Here is a 20,118-nt window from a genome sequence, read left to right as displayed (position 1 = left end):
ATTAAAGTCCCCCTCCCTCACTGCTGTGCTAGTCATTGTAGATGATATTGTACTGGCCCTTATTCCTGGCTTGATGAATACTCTTCCGGTGACATCCATGTGTTGCTAGTCCCATATTCTTGGCTTTGGCCGGCATATTGTGGATAGAACGGCTGCGGTTGGTATCGGTATTGCAAAGTATGTTGGGGTTGGTTTTGGCACCGGGTCGAGTAATCGTACTGTGGGGTCTCATAGTGCTGGGGCGTCTGTTGACGACGATGTTGGCTCGGAAACTGTGGCGTGTGTTTTTCCGACTCGTAGTGGTATGGCGGAGTCTGGTAAGATGTTCGGTGAGTGGTATTAGAGTTATTGGGGGTTTGGAAATCGTAGTCTTTATGGTGAGACTGGAATGCTTGACTGTCAGACTCCTCAGGCCCGCTGCGCTTGTAGCGTTGAGTGCTCCTCTCCTTCTGATATTTGTCTCCTTTATATTCTGTGCTGGCTCCGCCGTATACGAATGCGGGCTGTAGTAGCGGTGCAGGTGCTAGTTGCCGCGACTCGGGAATCTGGATATCTCTTGCCGAGCCACGTAAATCAAACATGTCTTGTTGGAATTCCTCGATGACATATTCTGCTAGTCTGTCGGCCTCTGCCCGTAGGTCGGGCATATTTCGTTGCACTGTCCGCACAGAGCATGTGCAACCGGTCTTGGCAATCAGCTGTTCAGCCGTGGCTGTTGGAGTCAGGATAAGTGCAATACGCAGCCGTGTTGCCATCTCTTCGTTGATTGCATGCGGCCGGCCGGGTCTCTGTGTACTACTGTTGCGTAGCCCGCCGTGTGACTGCATAGCGGCGGCAATGCTGTCGGTGGTCTCAAACTCCATTGTTACCGTGCGTTTGGTTGCTCCCTTAACACAGCCGCTGTTGACTAGGTTGTAGATGATCTCTCGGTCCTCAGTGGTCAGAGTTGGGATGGTTAAGCGTGCGTATTTGATATGACCAGGATCTTTCTTGGTTCGACGCTCGGTACGGGGGGCCTTGGGTGAGGGGGACATTGTGGAGGCGGCAGGAAATGTATGGAAGGACATGGTAGTAATAGCAGACAGTAGACTCGGCAGGCTAGTAGGTTTTAGTGGGTACAGTGCAGTATAAAGAAAAGACTTCTAACGGTGATGGTAACGTGTGAGAGAACAAGAGATGTGGATATTGTTTCCTAGCCAAGAACCAAGGACGGGGCGGCCTTTATTCTTTATATCCCAGGTCAGAAGCCATATACAAGGTTAATGGACGACAAGAAATGGCTGCTCTCTTCAAGTCACCTGCCTCCCCCTCTTCTGATCCCCCCTCTTCTGAATTTTGCTCTGTAGTTCTCTCTCCCAAGGTACCAGCCAATGATAGCTTATAGCCCATCACTTAGGGGTGTTATCTTGATGTTTGTGCAGCTCGCAGCTCGCAGCTCGCAGCTCACATCTCAGCACATTGCTTCTTCCACTGCCCCTACATTCTATGCAACCCGGCGAGAGAAACGAGATGATGCCGTCTAGCGGAGCCTTGGCTTTTTGCCCTTTTGGACAGCTGTACCGCCACGGGGCTCTTAACTGAAATAGAAGCCCGGTAAGAAGTATACAAAGATATGTGGCAGACCTTCAGCGTGGCTTGGACCTAGGACGCCAATTTTTTGCAGAGCTGAAGTGCGGGCAAGGAAAAAAAAAAAAGAAGTAGGGAATAAGGAAATAAATAAGGGAGGGAGAAAAGAAGAAAAAGCGAATGGAAGATTGTGACGAGGTGTCAAGGCCGCCAGGAGCCAAGAGGCCGGGCTTCTGTCTTTACCAGGATCTAAGGAACTACGACGATCATGCGGGTGATCAGAGGGGATCTGTGTTGCTGTGACTTATACCGTCTGCCATAGCGAGGTTCTCGAGGGTGTTGTTCTTGTTCTGTACATGTGCCTTTCTAGGCAAACATATGGACTGAATGCTCGTGGGAATGCATGCTCTGCTTTCTGTTCTCGACCGCTACTTACGAGAAGACAAAATCGTGCATCAGACAATCCCTTGTTTCCCCCAGGGCGTTTGACCCCAGTACCAGCAAGTACCACAGCTTAACCTCGACTTCTAACTGCCCGGCACGGCCCGATAGCCCCATAAGGGCGCTCTGTAGAATAACAGCCCATAGCAGCACAAAGTTAGAAAGTAGCTATCCAGTTCTCATCTCGAGACAAGTACTCAAGGGGCGCAGAAGGGGGGCGTTGCAGGCCGTACATTATCGCTGCTGCAGCGAATGACAAATTACGATAGAGCAAGCGAGGCAATGTGAGTCAAATAGCCCATCGCCAGCTGAAGTTGGTAGAAATAAGTGACTGGCTAGCTATGATGTGTTGTGTTTGGTTGACGTATAGCCATTTTCTCCGCCTCCTCCCCTAGACCCCCGCTTCCGTTTTACGACATCTCTGTTTTTCCCGCAATGTGTTAGAGGGGCTTTCCTTCTTGGATCGCCCATCTGACTTTGAACAGGCGTGTCGACGGTGAAAGAGCTGATCTTTCTCAGCTGCAGCAGTTACCCGCCCGCTGCCCGGCCGCGACCGGTCGATGCATACAGGGTCATAACAGGTGTAATACGAAGTTTCTTTTTTATCTCTACTAGGCATAAACACATCATACTATATGGAGTTAGATAACGGGGATCGTGCTCTATCCTTGTTTTTTTTTCTCGCTTCTCTTCCTCCTTTCTCTTCTCCATTAATGTAAAATCTTCTGATTAGCTAGGGCGTTTTACTTGATGTGTCTCGGCGCGCTGAGACGTGATTTTGGGACGAAGAATAATTCAACATCAAAAGATCAAAGAGAGAGAAAGAAGAAGATGATGAAGGGATGAGAGGAAGGAAAAATAGCGCTGTAAAAGGGGATGGGCGCGGATGATAATGCCCCGTCCCCAGCCGACCCTCCAGTGCTTCAGCTTTAAAGCTGAAGTCCAGTGTGCAGCAAAAATGCGACCAGGAGTAAAAAGAGATAAGTCCGTGAGTGTACATGCCTTTGCGTGCACCATCTTGTGACACCCGATTTGTACATTTCTATGTGATTGCGTACTTTGTGGTTGCATATGTTGCTGCTACTTGTGAGTTATGCATGTACATACAGCACTGCATAGAGTGCACGCGTTCGCTTGTGGTGTTATATTTGCTTCTCTTCTCTTTGAAAATCCGACCCCTGTGCAGCTGGGTCGTAACTGAGGTTTATAGACCAAATCTTGTCTTCATTGGGGAAATGGCTGCCACGCCGTGTAGCCTCGCTGGGCTTCAGCTAGAGCTGTTATCTCCCTTGTTTTATGCACGTATGTACTTTGGCCGCCTCAGCTGCTGTATTTTGCCTGTGTCAAAACGACGGGACTGTCTGCACGCCTTTAGAAGCAGGGCTCGCTGAGTGTTCTATTTCTCCGTTCCCTCTTTTGTCGGGCTCTCCTCTCTCTTTCCAACTGCTTCTGGTCATTCTGTGGCTGCTTGTTGCGTCGTTCCATACCATCTCGGCTATCACTCGCTGGCTTTGCTGCAAACATGTTCTTTCCATCGGAAAGCTTGCGTCTTCCCCATAATCTAGTATGTGCCAAGGCCAAAAAGAGAGATCCAGACGAACATGCAGTTATCATCGGAGCCCTCTAGATATGGAAGGTGTGCAGGCAACTTATAAGATGAAAGAGCAATTACCTGAAAGTAAAGACGATTCTTTGAAACCAAGAGGGTAGTTGCCTACACGACCGCTTGCTTGATCTATTTCTAGTACATGGAGCCAGCCAACCAAGCTGTTCTCATGATAATTGCAGCCTATGGCAAAGTGTTTGCTGGCAGAGGCTAATGGATTATGGTCGGGTCGGTGCTGGCTATTTTCTTCATTTTCTTTCCTGACTCCTCGCCTTCCTCGCAACTAGCCAGCAAGAAACGACAGCCAAAAGAAAAGCCGCAGATGTGCTTCCCTGTCCGTCGGCATCATGAAATTTAACTCCATCTCCTTGACCAACACGCCCTATGTTTGGCCAGAGAGTTGCCCGCGGCTCACGCTCCTGCCACGAACAACATGTCTAATACCGCCCGTTCGTACCATCCATCGATATTTTGTGAGGGCCTGTGATGAGTCCAAGTCCCATTCGATTGATCTACTGCGTGTGGCCTGCACCGTGCGTAGCCCGGCGTTTCCTTTGCGTTGCGGGCCACTTTGCCGTATTTGCGGAGACGAATGCAGGCTGCAGGGCATAGTATCGGCGAGCAAGATGCCCGCAACAGACACTCCCGTTGCGACTAGAGACGGGAAGGCAGCCGCCGCAGACCTCAACGAACCCGGCACCAAGACCGAATCTAGCAGCAACGACTTCCGGCCGTTCTGGTACTGCGACAATAACCACTCATTCTGGTTCGCCTGTCATAATGACATGGATGGGGTGCTCCCGGAGAACCCGCGGTGCTACTGCCTGTTTACGACGCGGCTAGTGCAGGATGGCGAACGGTTCTACTACCGGTGTGCGAGTGCCGGCTGTGGATACATTATCGACTACCCAGTAGACATCTGGCCGGCACCAGCCATGGCCCTAGAAAAAGGGAAGGAAAAGCTTGAACTAATTTCAGATGATGGTGGAGACGATTACTTTGAGGATATCCTCGGTGTTGTTTCGCGCACAAATGAGAACGGCGAGCGGATCTTTCAGCGGGCAAAAGACGGCCCGAGACTCAGAGCACATAGCTTTGGTAGATAGAACCGAAGGATTCTAGACTAGAAATGAATGGTGGTAGCAGGCACAGCGTCTAGCCTAACAGCCCTACAAAGAGTGAGACTGAAACACGTTTGAGTTTGACAAGTTGGAAGCACAAGTGGGATGGAGCACGAAGAACAGGATGCAGAGTTTAAGTAAGACAAAGGCCAGCTTGAGTCGGAGACGTTGAAAAATGGCAAGTAATATTGAACGGGGAAAAGCGCAACGAGACTGTAAAAAAGAAAATAGTGCGTGATGTTTAATCAAGCTACGGCAAAGGTCAGCATGTGCTTCAGGTGTTTGTATACTTCCAAGTAAAGGGAGACTTACAGGTGTTAGGAAAGACTCGGCAACGAAACGCGCCCGGGCATTAAGCTATAGGAAGATCTGTTAGCACACATCATCTATCCGATAGACGCTGGAATTAAAACACCTACGAATAGCTTCATTTCTGATATCTCCTTATCAACCTCCTCCATGAACTGGATAATGAAGTCGACCAACTTGTGCTTTAGCATTTCCTCGGTATGGAAGTTGGTGATGAGGAAGGAGATATCGTAGCCCTGTTTGCAAAAAAGCATGTTAGCCTCCGTCGTGTGTATGGGTGACTATAGTCACGGGGAGCGGGTCGTTGTCGGCTCTGCCCTGTCCTATCCTTCCTTCAAATCCTTACCTTGATCGGTTTGCGGCGCAGAATGAAGAACGACTCGGCACGCTGCGTCAGGAAACGCGTAAACTTATGCACCAAAATCTGCTCAATCTCATCGGCCTGTTTGATCTTGATACTGATGCGCACCGAGTTGATACTGGGCTCAATCAACACACGCTCGTTTTCGTTGCGGGCAATTGTCAGCGGCGTCAGAAGCATTTCAGGCGATGTGCGGGCTTCAACTTCTGGCACATTGTGGCGTTCCGATACCTGCGACGCAAAGTTCGATAGTGTCAACGCAGCCGTCAGCGAACTGCGGACGCACTGGAGATACGGACGGAGGGACTGGGACTAGACAAAGAAAGACGCAAAGGTTAATAGACTGCAGTAATAAATAGAAACCGAAAGAGCGAATTGATATAGCATTGGAAAATCCCAGCGGACAACATCCCAGATGCGATGCCGCCGGCGGTATATCCAGAGTGCTGTGAACTTATCTAAAAGCACAGCCGAAGCCAAAGCTCTTATTATGAGCTCTCCAGGCACCAATTATAAGCTTAGTGTAGAGTAACTCACCATGATTTCAAAGCTGAATCAAAGGAAATGCGGTCTCTAATGGGCACACACAGCAGCAGGGACAAAAAAACAAGTCAATTCAGCAGAATAAAACAAACTAGAAAGAGCTGCAAAGACAAGCTTCAAGCTTCCATGACGACACTGTTGAAGCTCAGCCCGGGCCAGGCTCCATTGGTGGCCTTTCTAGGCGACTAACCCTGGTAGCGGGGTTAGGGTTGTTGCACGTGGTATTTCAGAGCCCCATATTTGTGCATCATTTTAGTGATGGCAAGGTTCAGCCTTTCTAAAAAAAAAATGCTGCGATGTTATGGCAAGGCTGAACTAGGTTTCCTTTAGCTCTACACAGAATCTGATTATTTTCCATTCAACAAACTAATCAACGCCGAAAGCTTATAGAAGAACCCACGCACGCGCAGAAAGACAATACCTAATTCTAGCTCTAGATCATATAATTGCTCTCAGATATCGGGTTTCCCTCTCAACTATTACCGGCCCGCCCATTATGGCCACTACCGACGCCCCCCTCGAGGAACTCAAGCCTCCTACTGGTGTTGTTCGTCCGCCACCTGAAATTCGCGTGATTCTTGAAAAAACGGCTGGCTACGTAGCGCGTAGTGGTGCCGTCTTCGAAGATAGAATCCGCACCAAGGAGGGTGACAACCCCAAGTTCAGCTTTCTAACACCTACCGACGCCTACCACCCTTTCTACCAATGGCGATTGTCCGAAATAAAAGCCGGCCGTGGCACTGATGTGTCAGCTGGTCGCGTAGGCGAAGTCGCGGCGCCCGCTAAAAAAGTGCCGCAAGGCCCGCCAAAACCCTCGCCATATGAGTTCTCGGCACGCATGCCGCGACTAAGTCAGAAGGACTTGGAGGTTATCCGCTTGACAGCGCTGTTTGTGGCGCGAAATGGCCGTACATGGATGACGCAACTTGCGCAGCGCGAAACAGCCAACCCACAGTTCCAATTCCTCATGCCGAACCACACATTCCACACGTTTTTCCAAAATATGGTCGACCAGTACAAGTTGATTCTGGAAATGAGCGGACTCGATGGTCAAGGGACAACGCTGCAGGAAGAGCGTATTAAGGCCCTCACAAAAAACATTGTCGACAAGTTCAACGTTCTAGCACGCGCAAAACAGCGTGCAGAGTATGCACGCTATGAAGAGGCAGAAAAAAAGAAGAAGGCAGAAAAGGAGGAGGAGGAAAAGGAAGAGTTTGAGCGCATCGATTGGGGCGACTTTGTCGTCGTAGAAACCATTACCTTTGATGACTCTGACGACACCGCTGACCTGCCACCTCCTGCAAATCTAGCCGACCTGCAGTACGCCTCTCTAGAGACTCGCAAGCAAGTCTCTATCGGTGCCGACCGTCGCATTGAAGAGGCTATGCCCACCGACGACGAGCGCCCCGTGTATTACCCGCCAGCCCAATTAACTACAGGCGACTTTTCATTACCTGTACACCCGGCCGCATCAACTCCCCCACTACCAGCAGCTCCAGCCAACCCTACCGTGGCTGCAGGGTCAGTGGCACCACCTCCTGGCGTATATCTAGATCCGTACGAAGAGCAGCGCATCCGCGAGCGTGCGGAGGCCCAGGAACGCGTGCGACAAACAAAAGAACAGGCTACGTCTGGGCCGGGTGCTGCAGTCAAGATCAAGGAGAACTATGTGCCGAAAGCACAAAGGGGCCAGAAGAAGGCAATGGCCATTTGTCCCAACTGCCAACAAAAGATCCCTATGGATGAGCTTCAGGAGCACATGAAAAGTAAGTTATCTTGTTTATCCCCATTTATTTTACAAGCAATGCTAGACGTTATTGGTCCGAGCCCATCTCTAATAACATTTTTCTATATCTCTATAGTTGAACTCCTCGATCCTCAGTGGAAAGAACAAAAGACCAAAGCCGAAGCTCGTTATGCAACGACAAACATTTCCACCGCCGATGTCGCCAATAACCTTAAGCGCCTAGCTAGCCAACGCTCTGACGTCTTCGAGGACGTCCAGGGCCTGTCAGAGGAGGAACTTGCACGTCGCAAAAAGACGGGCATTATTGGCATGGATGGGAGATCAGAAACAAAGTCAGGGCCGCAGATGCCGCCAAACATGATGCCCAGATACGGGAACGGTCGGTAGAGGATGAGAGTAAAGTGCAAATTTAAATCCAAAGAGTCAAGTGTCTATTCAAATAGCGCTACTGAGGGGGTTGGCTTGGGGCCTGCCGACATTTTTTTCTCGGAGCTGATGCCTACTCAAGTCATTTGATTTTACGCATTGCTCATTATCTTAATTTTATATGTGAAAGCCCCCATCACTACGGTAAACACAGGGCTCCTATGGCGACCCACTATGCAACATGCAGTGCACCTCATGTGACGATGATGTCAGAGTCCAAACTCTTTGGTAAAACAAGACAGGTAAACAAAGTGGGAAACTACCAAACTTGCTACGTCAGTAAGAAATGACCCTTTTTTTTTTTTAGCCATCGAACTTGTGCTAGCACGTGACAAGGCTGAGGCCTGTTGCCTTATCACCACTTTTTTTCGCTTCCTATTGGCAAACCCTGGGCCAATCGGCTTTCAGCCTTCTTCCCCTCCTTGGACTTCTTCGTCCTTCCCCCCCTCCCCGCCAAAGTAAACAACAAATATTTACTACCACATACACTAACGCTGAGATATTTTTTAAGCATCACATCTTATTAACGCCTTTGGATTTCTCTCATTATCATTTTGCTACTCGCATCGCATATAGTTCATAATAATCCGACTTTAACCTCGCACCGAAAACCAACCCCGAGCTTCTCGTCCCCTTACCTGCTCTCCGGTCTTTGCTCTACCCCGATTTCCCGCTCCCTCAGAAAGAAAAGGCCGCAAAAATGCAGTCTATGCCGGATACGCGATTGCAGACATTTGACGAAATATACGGCCCACCGGAAAACTTCCTCGAAATTGAAGTGCGCAACCCGCGAACGCATGGCGTCGGCCGTCACATGTACACCGACTACGAGATAGAGTGCCGCACCAACATCCCCGCATTCAAGCTACGCGCATCGGTTGTGCGCCGCCGCTATTCCGACTTTGAGTACTTCCGCGATATTCTCGAGCGCGAAAGCGCACGTGTTACCATCCCCCCACTTCCCGGCAAGGTGTTTACGAATCGCTTCAGTGACGATGTAATCGAAGGCCGACGCGCGGGCTTGGAGAAGTTCTTGAAGATTGTCGTTGGCCACCCACTGCTACAGACGGGGAGCAAAGTTTTGGCGGCGTTCGTACAGGGTGGGTTATCTACTATCTTCTTTAGCCGGGACTCGTAGTTGTCTTATTTTCCTCTTGATCGCAGGCTGTGTTTGTACTAACTTGTTTTCTTGTTGGCAGACCCTAACTGGGACCGCACTGCCTGGTGATTAGGCCGACAAGCTGAGCATAAGCTAGAAGCCAAGGTGGAGGCTAACTAAAACGGGGCTAGGAACAAGATGTTCGAACTTGCCTCCTATCTTTTTTGGCTGCATAGACGCTAAACTTTATGCTAACCCGATGCCCCTAAGACGGCAAAGCCCCGATGAATGACGAAGCTTCCGGTCCTCAGTTGCTTGGAAGCCTGGGCCAGGATTCCCATCTTTCAAGCGTGGAGCTTCCTTTTCTCTTTCCCTCTCTATCTGCCCCTTTTGTACGAGGCCTTTGTATTAGTTTGCACCCTTCGGAGTTGCGGTGTCTTTTTATTATTGTCTTGGTTATTTCTTGTCGCGCGTTTTCTTGCTTGTTCCTGTCCTTATAATCTTGTTGTGATTCTTTTTTAGCTACAAGTCCGTTCGGGTGTGTCAACGCTGACTACGCCCTCCCTGGTTATCTGGTTTCTGTCTTTAACCCTTAATCTTCATAGCTTGGCTTGTCTCGGGATTAAAACTTACTGCTGCCTTGTAGGGCGTATCCGTTACTTTTGCATGACTAAGGATGTCCAAGATGAAAACTCCTTGAGAAGTTCACGTGATGAGCCCAGAAAATCCGGCCTCCGCTGAAAGCATCTGATTGATGACGCTTTTTTGTTAGTGTGTCAATGGATTTGCTCTGCAGAGAGATCAGGATTAGGAAGACCCCTGCAAAATACAAAGCTAGATGAAAAAAAAAAAAGAAAAAAAAAACAGCACCCTCAGCTGAGTAGAATCTTGCGTTAGCTTGAAGTTGTGAGCGAAGGACGTTTAGGATTGGCGTCTTTAGGTGTAGCAGGGGTTACCCATGAAAAATAAATGGAATGGCTTGAGGTGTGGGAGAAGGTAAATGAAACTAAACAGACATATTGTATTGTTCTTGCTCTGGAGCTCATGTTTGCAAAGTGGCTGAGACAGAGACAGCAGTGATGGATGAATAAGACGTAGAGCTCTAGACATGCAAGAATGGCGAAGTAAAAGGGGAGTGTAACGGCCGCCTAACTATGGGACCAAGCGGGCGGTGCAGGCAAAGCCAAGGCTAAGACTGAGGCCGAATTTTTCAGTGTCCAAAGAGCGTTTCGTCCCAGTTCTTGCCTACGACATGACCTTATTACCATGACTTCGCGGCTACATATGGGGGCCGGCATATAGGCATTTAGGAAAAGTAGATAGGTGGGTATTTTATGGGAAAACTTCAGGTGGAGCATCGGGGACTTGCGCAGAAATTAGTTGTTGGTCGTGACCATAGATGGCTCAGGCGGGTAGCAGCAAGCGGATAAGACAAAAGCCCAGACCAAAACGCAAAAAAAGAAAGTAGGAAAAAGAAGCGTTGTTACGTGCTAGGAGCTTTGCTAATTTGTTTTTGGCAGCGCAAAGTCATGAGCATGCGCAGCCTAAGCCAAGAGGTGGGTATTTGTCACACAAGCGACCGGAGAAGAGAAGACTTGGGCATATCCGTTCACATGAGGCTTTAGTGTCCTAATGCTTTTATTTCTCGCTTTCTTGTGAAAAGCACTGGGATGGAAAGAAGTAGCCCGTTATCTTCGATAAGGACAATCAAGCCATCCCGAAGATAGCACAGGAAGAGCAAAAATCGAATTAACCACGTGGGGAAAAGGAGGAGAAGAGGCCCATCAAATTGATTGAATTTATAGAGGTGTAGCCTAATGGGGACCAGTAGGCGCTGAGGCATGTTGCATCCTACATTATTTTCCTTCTCGACTGGTTATGCGCCCGAGACCCCGCCAAAAAAAGACCAGGGAGCAGGCGAAAGACGAGTAGATGTCTAAGATGTTGGTGACGTCGGGTTGGAATAACCCAGAAGTTGGGGTAGATTTAGTCCGGGAAAACGCCGATAGGGGGAGGGGAGAGAGAGAGAGAGAGAGAGAGAGAGAGAGAGAGAGAGAGAGAGAGAGAGAGACGGCGACGATGATTGAAATGCGAATGAGTTGCGCTTTTGCTCTTGCTTATGGGGCCGGGCAAAAAGGCCGATCAAGCCTTGGGTTGGAGTCGTTTGATATTATATCTCGCTGTGGTAATAACCTGAGGGACATGGTCTACATGTTGCAGTATATGTGCAATCAGTACATGTGAGCTGAGCAAGAGTGTTGGCTGTGCAGGGCCATAAGTTTTCTGACAGCTAAACGGTAGTATAATTACTCGATTTTGCGAGACAAACGGCCTTCCTGCTCTGTTTGTTGGCTTGTCTTTTTACTGCAAACAGTTGCAACAACTGAGACCTTTTTCCTTCCTTGTTTGCATGCTCCTCCCTTTTGAGAGGGCTCCGCTTATACCAAGCAGCAAATAAGGAGCAGAGAAAAGAAGAGGGAAAAAGATAGGAAAGAGAACGTAGGAAAGAGGACGGGTTGGTAGGATTGAGTTCTTTCCTTGTACTTCTGTTTTTTCTTTCTGACGATTTCGTCACTCGCTGCAACAGGAAAGCGAGGAAGTTGCCTCACTTAATGGCCAGAGCCTGTATTTACGTGTGTATAGTTGCCCTACCGGATTCCCGTGCCTGCCTTTTTATATTCCGCCCAAAAAAATTCTCTTGATATTATTTTTCTCTCCAACTTTTTTCCCTCCTTCTTTCTCTTCTTGCATTCCCCCAAGAAGCTTCAAATTGGCGGCGATCTGAAGCTCTTGATCTCTACGTGTATCGTTTTATTTTCTTCGTCCTTTTGACCAATTTAACTGTCGCGATTCTCTTTTCCCTTTTATTCCCCTTTTTATTCTCCTCTTTTTCTTCTTCTCGTGCGAAAATATTCCGAACCGTAATACGAAGGCAAAAAGCCTCTCGAGATAGCCTAATCGCCCGTAGATTCTTATACTGAACTGAAGCGTGCATCGATCGCTGCTTGACTCAACGTGAAGCTCGACCGGAAGCGCCATCTTCTTTTCCCCTTCTATATCGAGACCATTCATGGCGCATTCTTCGCAAGGAAACTCAACAATAGAGGACTGTTCTGTACAGAATTCATCTTTTTTTTCTGTGGAATAGAGCTCCCCTGCTCAACAATCTCGTCTCACTCTCACTCTCTTGCTAGCTTCTCTTAAACTTTGGTCGGCTTCACTCGCTCTTTATTTGCTATAGCTTCCCCCTCCCACCAAAAAAAGCTCCCTCACTTTTAGGCGTCCGTGCTGTGCGCTCCCTTCAAATAACTTCCTCTAACAAGTCGCTCGGCCGTTTTCTTCTTCCTTCGTCGTTCTCCCTTCGGGGCTCTTTATCCAGGCCCTTGTTTCTTTTTCTGCCTCACGATCCCTGTTTTGCTTTTCACCTTGCACCTATTATTGTATTGGAACCCAGGAAGAACGCTTCCCTGTCTGTTGTCTGTCCCGACCAACCATTAACGCCATGGCAATGGATGCGTAAGTAGCTGCTGACCTCTCGACTTTTTTCTTCTTCCCCTGCTTTTGTCTCTTCTATCTTCCCCTAAAAGCTACTTGTCGCTCCTGTCCTGTTGTGCAAGCCACCGCTTGCGCATCTGTTATTACTATGGTCCTGACTGACGGCATCAATAGTCTTATGAATATGACCGCCTGGACTAGCTATCCCGCCGCTTCCGGGCAGTCTGAAGCTCCCTCCCGAACCCCTCGCTCGTTTGCCCACTTGCGTTCATTCTCCCAGTCTCTATCTCTATCAGTATCCGGTGTCGCCAAACAGTCGCAATCTAAAACCTCTCCTGCCTCTACACGCCTCGACATGACAAAAGCTTCTGACGTCTACGATCCCGACGACGAAAGCGCACATCCGCAACAATCTCCGCCTTCTCCTTCCGGATCAGTAGAAGCCCCTTCAACTCCCACAGACAGTGCCGACCTCAGCACTCTCCCAGACCCGCGTATGAAGTTCTCAGAACCTAAAGACTCCCAATCAGAGGCTACTGTGGCGCTAGAAAATGAGGTCACCACCCTTAGCAACAAGCTGATAGGCGCTATAAACCACCAGACTGTTCTCGACAACGCCCTTACTGAAACTCGGGAAGAGCTCTCTCGAGCTAAAGAATCGATTCACAGGCTAGAGGGCGTGGTCACGAAACAACGAGAAATGCTATCTGGCGATGTGTGGATTCGGAAAAAGGCCTATGAAGCCGAAAAATGCGATCTTATTGCCAAGATTGGCGAGGAAAAGAAGCTAAGGCTCGATGTCGAGAGTGAAAAGAAGGCTATGGAACGCGAGCTTGAACAGTTGTCGACTGCTCTGTTTGAGGAGGCTAACAACTTGGTTATTGTAGCTAAGGAAGAGGCCCAGCGTGAACATGACATCATTCTCAAGAAAAACGATCAACTCAAAGCACAGGTTGCCGAAACTGAGAATTTGCTTCGCTTCCAACAAGACCAATTGGCTGAACTCAAGCATCTCATGGAGCAAATGAAAATAGAACGCGAAGACCAGGCTAGCAGTGCTACCACTACCTCGTCTCCTCGATCGAGTCACGTTTATTCTTCACGCGAGGATCTGCCCTCGACAACTGCCCCTTCCAACTTCCTCTCTCCTACAGACCAAAGCCATACTGTAGCTCCGGCTTCCCCTACTACCCTTACACACCTGATCACACCAGTGCTCCGAACTGATCTCGGCGTTTTCGAGGACTTCAAGACTCTGCTGAACATTTCGCACAACTACACTAATAGATTATCAGGGGGGTCCTTTTTTGGCAACACATCCATGACAGGAGCCTCGCTTAACCTTGGAAGTATGACGGGAGGAGTGACTTCTAGTGCTGCTTCCATTCTATCCTCAGCTGCGTCTGTTCACAGTACTGCTAGCACCACTGCTGCCTCTATGCCGCATCTCAAGGATCTCAAGTTCTTCAAGCGCGTCTTGGTTGAGGACATTGAACCCACTCTCCGCCTAGACCTGTCGCCTTCCCTGTCATGGCTTGCACGACGTAGTGTTATAACTGCTATCATGGAAGGTTCTCTCGTTATTGAACCCGTGCATTCCAACGAGCCGTTGACCTCGGTAATCCACCCCCATTACTATTCCTGCTCGTTGTGCGGCGAGTCCCGGAAATCCGCCGAGTTTTTGCGCACTCACAGATTCCGTATCAGTGAGACCGACTCTGCCCAGCGTTATCCTCTTTGCTCCTACTGCCTGACCCGCATGCGTACTACCTGTGAGTTCATGGGCTTTTTGCGCATTCTCAAGGATGGCCACTGGCGCTCCGAGGACCCCGAAGATGAAAAGGCCGCATGGGAAGAGAGCGTGAGACTGCGCGAGCAAATGTTTTGGGCTCGCATTGGTGGTGGTGTCGTTCCTGTCCAGCACCACCAATTTGTCGATGGTGGCCGCAGTCCACGTATCAGCGTCGACCAGGATCACAGCAAGACAGGCCTTATAGAGCCTGATGAGGATGCAGATGTTATTAGTGTCATTGAGCATAATTCAGAGCTCTGCACTGAGTCTCCCTCAGCGACAAAAATAACCTCCGCCACTGACAACGATACTGACGACGACGATGATGGAGCCTCAGTATCTTCGTCAAAGTATGACGAGACAGATGAGACCTCTGCCAGCGAGACAGATGCCGAGCCCCCAGTCAGGGAGGCGTCTATTAAGACGAAAAATGACACCGATCTGCCTGATCTCACTGTTGCTGCGCAGGATTACAGCGATGTGTCATTTAGTCTGACTGAATCATCCCCTGCCCCTTCTGTATCTGGGGATAAAATAGGGGACGGCCAGGTTTGTGTGCACCAGGCTCAGTCTGCTGTCAATAAGGAGGCAGTGTAGGAGAAGGTCATAACAGCCAAGGCAGAGCAACTATAAGAATATCTTGTATGGTATTCCTAGCTATGGACTTTTCGGTGTTTGATTTTCCCCTATTCCGCAATGGCCTTCTAGCCAACAGTCCTTTTCTCTCTTTACTTTACCTACATACAACTTTGATTTGAGATTCGAGCGGCATCTCCTTTTCATGAAGACGACACACAAGACGTACGTGCATACACGCACGCATCCACATACACACAGCCCTCTCTGTTTTTACATACCCGCTCTCGTACGTCTTGCGTACGGGTTTCTTGTTAGCGTCCTAGTCCTTTTTTATTTTCTCTTTTCTCTACTCTCTACCCACCTGGCCTGGCGACGCGTGTGTCTTCCACCCCCAGCCTTTAACCTACATGTAAGCCTTTTCTCTATTATTCGCTTTTCTCTCGTTATCGGTTGGATATCTTGGCATTCATTCACACTGGCGTTTTGTTTGCTTTTCATAGTGTTTATCCGTCTCTTAGTCATTACATTATTTGGCGCCCTGGTATGTTATTCTATTGTTTTTTTTCCCTGTTTATTCTCGCCTCATTTCAGATTTTTGAGTAGCAAAGGTTAAACAGGAACAGTGTCTCTTTTTGGGTTTCGAGTTTTTTTCCCTTATTCTCTCTTTATTATCAGGTTAGAGTGATTTTGGCGTCTATTTTTGTTTCGTTTTCATTACATCTTGGCTTTTCTTTTGGCTTCCCTTTTATTAATTACACGAACGAATGTGTTTACACCCTTACTATATCTATCACTCATGCATCTTTTTCTCTAATACAATCGGAGACCAACATTGACTTGCCGGATCACATGATAACTCTAGCATGTTTGCCTTTTCGAGCAGTGACGTCATACGACGTAGATCATTTACAAACCAAACTCCAACCTTTATTTCATATTGAAGGAGGAGCTTATGAAGAAGGGAGAAGGGAAGTAAAACATATCCAAGGTGTAAAAACAATAAATAATCAAGTACAAAAGAAAAGTTTAAAAAGACCGACTACAAAGTACCTAGAAGTCACACACATAAGAGGGGATGCTAAAATATCCAAAAAAAAACCACAAGTCTCACCTCACATGTCTCGTGAGAGCAATCTCTCCCTCCCTTATCTCTCTTCATCTTACTCTAAAAGAACGGAGCAAAAAGAAAGAAATAAAAAAAGAAGACGTACGCCTCTAACCCCAACTCGAAGATCTAGATCTAAATAAGTCCAGGCCCAAGTCTTGACATCTAAGCCTTCTTTGTCGCGTCATTGCCTTCGCTTGCCGGCTTAGGCTTCGACTTTTCCGCCTCCTTGGCGCCATCGACGCTCTCCTGATGCACTTCAGGCACTACAGGAGCGGGGTTATCAGATACATGCTTCGTCTCGGGGTCTATGCCCTCAACGTCTGGGTGCGGTGGGGCCTGCTGGGCGGGCTCGGCGGCAGAGCCTCCCTGGGCAGGTAGTTCGTTACCATCTGAATCAACGAGGCGTGTGCGAGTCTCGTAGCGCGTCTGGAATTCAACCTTGCCCTTGAGACCTTCAACGACCTCGGGATCAAGAAGGTTGCCGTCTTGGTCGCGGTATTCAACTGTTTCTTCACGCTGCACAAGTTTCTGGCTCAGACCTTGGGGAGCATCGGAGACTAGTGCCTCCCCACCCATGGGGATCTGATTAGCAGCCTCATTGGGCTCAATGGGGGCGGCTGCAGCAGGCTTGCCGGCATTTCCAGCATCAGTGTGAACAGCAGCCTGACTAGAAGCAGGGGCGTTGGTGTATTGGTCATACTAAAAGGGAGTTAGCAAAAGGGAAGATTACTTTTTTAGAAGAAAAACAAATAGCAAGGTTGGAGGACGTACTGTATCATAAAATGTGTTGCAATCAAAGTCCCAAGTATTCCATAGTTTTAGGCTTTGGCACTGGCCTTTAGTCCACATGTTGCCATAGGCTAGGGGTGCCCACAATGAGAAAGCAACAACAGTTAAAACCAGGAACACAACCGCCGCCACCTTGTTCATCAGGTAGCTCTTTCCGCTCTTAAGGCTCGGTATTGTGATGCGGGCGGTCACAAAGTCAACCACCTGGGCAAATGCAAATACGCCAAAGTATAGAGCAGGGAAATAATGGTGCAGGAACAGTTGGCGCTGCATCAGATAGAAAGGGAAGTAGTGGAAAGCCCAGCCCAGGACGGCAGAGCCAACTTCATAGTCAAACCGCTTAAATACAACGTTGCTGTAGTCATTGTAACTGCGTTGCCATCTAAGAACAGCTAGACCCTTGAAAGCAATATATAGAAGAATCGACAGAGTGGCACTGTACCAAACAACGGGGTTACCAATGAGGTATATCTGGCGGTGGTCACGACCCCAGAAGTTAATACCACGGCTTAGAATAGGCCACGAGGGAGGGCGTGACTCCCAAGCATGGGAGTCCGTCAAACCAGCATTAGTCTTCCACATAACCTTATGCAGCTCCCAGAACTTGCCCAGGAAGCCGGGGTTTTCGTAGTTGACTTTTTCAGCATCATCACCCAGCTGGGGATGCTCGTTGTGTTCAATGTACCAAATAGAATTAGGCTCAGTACCACCACGGGCGCAAGTGACCTCCTGCTGCTCGGAAGCCCACTCGGGCAGTTTTACCTTGTGTGAGAAGAGGGCACAACCAGACATAATGTGGATCAAGCGAAACTTTGTCTCAATGGTACGGACGCGCTGTTTAGCCAATTCGCCCTTGGACTTGGAGGAAACAATCTCGACTCGGAACAAATCGTTGGCATCACCTTCAAACCCTTCGTAGCCATAGCAAGAAACTTCGTTTTGCCAGTCGGCCTCGGTAACAGGAGGACGGACATCATGAGAGTGAAGGCGGCGGTGAGTGGGCTGATGGTAAAGACGGATCAGGGAACCATGTTTGAGATAAGTAGGCTCCGGGAGGTTGTCCCAGGCCTGGGTTCCGTTGATAGGCTCGCCATTGATGTCCAAAGGCTGGGTGTTGTTCTCAATAAGCCACACATTGTTGTGGTCCTTGTGGGGATACAAAGTGATTTGCTGCTGTTTGGAGCCAGTAGGGTACATCAAAGGATGTGAGTGTAGATAGCCGCCCTGGGTGTTTACATGGCGGATAGTGACACGAGATCCCATGAGTACATCAGCAGGTACAGCCTGCATAGACTTAGAGTTGAGGGTAGCTTGGAACTCAGAGCTCATGAAACCATCGCCCTCGCCAGGGTTCACCAGGCATACAAAGTGGATGGCAAACATGGCCATATAAAAAGCGACCGGAATGCCAATAAGGCAGACGAGACGGGCAAAGAAATGCTTCAACCAAGTACGAGGGGAAACGTTGACAGTATCACCGAGGAGAACCCAAAGCTGCACCAGGGTCAGAGTGCCGACCCAGGCAATAGTGAAGAGACCAACCCACTTGATGCTAGCAGTCACACCCAGGCCTAGACCAGTCATGATGAGCCAGAACCACCAACTGAGGTCAAAGGCCTTAGCCGGACCCAGCTCATGCTGATTAGTGAAGGAGGTGAACGCGAGGGCCGTGAAGGCAGTTGCAATCATGAGTGGGGAATCAAGCAGAATTAGGCGGGCTTGAGTGAGGAGGCCATTTTCTGTGGTTAAGGGTGGAATGTTAGTGTTTTGTTCGCCTTACTGCATACGAGCATTTATGGAGTACGTACCAAAGACAATAGCTAGAGAACCCATTACCGCCGTAGTCGTGCGACAGCCAGTGGCCTTAAGTGATAAAAACATAGTTGGAGCAAGCATAATACCGCAAAGAGCAGGGAAAAGACGCATGGCCACGTAGGGGACTCTAGGCTCAACGTAGTCCTTGCCGATTTCCTTGAAGTCAAAGTCGCCCTTGAAGCCGGCCAGCCAGCCAGCAAGAGCAATCAACATCTTGGCCAGGGGAGGATGGACATCCATAAAGAAGCGGCCCTTAATGTATTTAGTGGCAAAACCACCGAAACTGAGTAGAGTTAGCACAATTGCATGATTTTAGTTGGGAGCTTGGGTTAGCAAGGGTGGGGGCATGGTGACTTACTGCACCTCGTCGAAAACAACACTATCAGGTTGATAGATGCGGAACAAACGCACTCCAGCAGCGAGAATCGTCACCAGAATCATCCACTGGTAGTCCATCAAAGGCAACAAAAACACGTCATTGTCCTTGACACCATCAGACGCATACGAAGACTTGGCGGTAACAGCGGACTTTCTAGAGTTTTTGGAAGATGCCAAGACGCTTCTCTTTTCAGAGCCTTGCGTGGCAGCCCCCATCCCGGCTGGGGCCGGGGATTTAGAGCTGGACCTCGCCATAATTATGGAGGCACAAGACTTCTATGTGGTTGTGATATGGTATCAGATGGGGGAGGGTGTTTGTTGTAGATGAAGGGTCATGAGCCAGTTCGGGGGGTGAGAGTGCCGGGCAGGAGCAAGAGATAAAGCGGTAGAAGGCCGTCCGATTGCAGCGTAGTGCCAAGGTGATGCCGATATAGCTTTGGTGCAGCTGTCGAGGTCAACGTAGTGTCGATGCAGATGCAGCGACGGTGTCTCCAAGTTCAAAGCTCCCAAACAAGCAACAGCGACACAGCAACCTTGTGTTATCAACAGCAATTGCTTGCAGTAAAAAAAAAGGGCACCCAAAAATTAAGCGCCCAAGCAAAGCAGTCGCAAAGGCGAGCAAGATAGAAAAGAAAAGACGATAATTAAAAACGTGTAAATAAGAAGAAAGGGGAAAGAAGAAACGTAGCTGACGTTGGCTTTTTTGGTGGTGATGGCAAAGAAGGCCAAGTAAGAAGCCAATCAGGACCAGTAAGGACCCAAAAAGAACAGCTCAGCCTTTGTGGGACCCAGTCCAATCCAGAGAGAGGGAAGGAACACGACAACGTCCCCTCAGCTATTTTTTTGGCAGGAGCCGTCGCCCCGTTCGTACTGTCAGGTTACTATTACCTCTAGCTTGTTGTAGTATCCAGTACCAAGGTACACAGGACAGGCCTGTACCAAC

General features: G+C 48.9%; 7 protein-coding genes across 7 annotated transcripts; 4 read left to right on the top strand and 3 right to left on the bottom strand.

Moving 5' to 3' along the window:
* Positions 1-59: 59 nt before the first annotated feature.
* On the bottom strand, positions 60-1,034 carry HOO65_040353 (uncharacterized protein; the record flags this gene model as incomplete). The annotated part of the gene is made up of 1 exon (XM_071000643.1): positions 60-1,034. The coding sequence occupies one exon, from the start codon at positions 1,032-1,034 to the stop codon at positions 60-62; it is 975 nt and encodes a 324-aa protein (XP_070859196.1).
* Positions 1,035-4,239: 3,205 nt separating this feature from the next.
* HOO65_040352 (uncharacterized protein) lies at positions 4,240-4,719 on the top strand (the record flags this gene model as incomplete). The annotated part of the gene is made up of 1 exon (XM_071000642.1): positions 4,240-4,719. The coding sequence occupies one exon, from the start codon at positions 4,240-4,242 to the stop codon at positions 4,717-4,719; it is 480 nt and encodes a 159-aa protein (XP_070859195.1).
* Positions 4,720-4,975: 256 nt separating this feature from the next.
* Positions 4,976-5,944, bottom strand: HOO65_040351 (Actin-related protein 2/3 complex subunit 4; the record flags this gene model as incomplete). The annotated part of the gene is made up of 5 exons (XM_071002963.1): positions 4,976-4,984; positions 5,047-5,091; positions 5,154-5,279; positions 5,390-5,716; positions 5,942-5,944. 5 exons carry the CDS (start codon positions 5,942-5,944, stop codon positions 4,976-4,978), a joined length of 510 nt encoding a protein of 169 aa, XP_070859194.1.
* Positions 5,945-6,443: 499 nt separating this feature from the next.
* On the top strand, positions 6,444-8,081 carry HOO65_040350 (Pre-mRNA-splicing factor sap114; the record flags this gene model as incomplete). Its single annotated transcript, XM_071002758.1, has 2 exons — positions 6,444-7,713; positions 7,810-8,081. 2 exons carry the CDS (start codon positions 6,444-6,446, stop codon positions 8,079-8,081), a joined length of 1,542 nt encoding a protein of 513 aa, XP_070859193.1.
* A 739-nt stretch (positions 8,082-8,820) lies between these two features.
* Positions 8,821-9,258, top strand: HOO65_040349 (Sorting nexin-3; the record flags this gene model as incomplete). The annotated part of the gene is made up of 1 exon (XM_071000641.1): positions 8,821-9,258. One exon carries the CDS (start codon positions 8,821-8,823, stop codon positions 9,256-9,258), a length of 438 nt encoding a protein of 145 aa, XP_070859192.1.
* A 3,604-nt stretch (positions 9,259-12,862) lies between these two features.
* Positions 12,863-15,103, top strand: HOO65_040348 (GDP/GTP exchange factor Sec2p; the record flags this gene model as incomplete). The annotated part of the gene is made up of 1 exon (XM_071000640.1): positions 12,863-15,103. One exon carries the CDS (start codon positions 12,863-12,865, stop codon positions 15,101-15,103), a length of 2,241 nt encoding a protein of 746 aa, XP_070859191.1.
* A 1,252-nt stretch (positions 15,104-16,355) lies between these two features.
* HOO65_040347 (Dolichyl-phosphate-mannose--protein mannosyltransferase 1) lies at positions 16,356-19,391 on the bottom strand (the record flags this gene model as incomplete). Its single annotated transcript, XM_071002557.1, has 4 exons — positions 16,356-16,892; positions 16,965-18,721; positions 18,791-19,080; positions 19,156-19,391. 4 exons carry the CDS (start codon positions 19,389-19,391, stop codon positions 16,356-16,358), a joined length of 2,820 nt encoding a protein of 939 aa, XP_070859190.1.
* Positions 19,392-20,118: the final 727 nt, after the last annotated feature.

This window comes from Ceratocystis lukuohia (genome assembly GCF_044167205.1).
Source record: "Ceratocystis lukuohia strain C4212 chromosome Unknown Supercontig4_pilon, whole genome shotgun sequence".
Taxonomy (NCBI): Eukaryota; Fungi; Ascomycota; class Sordariomycetes; order Microascales; family Ceratocystidaceae; genus Ceratocystis; species Ceratocystis lukuohia.
This window is presented reverse-complemented; position numbering and strand designations above follow the sequence as displayed.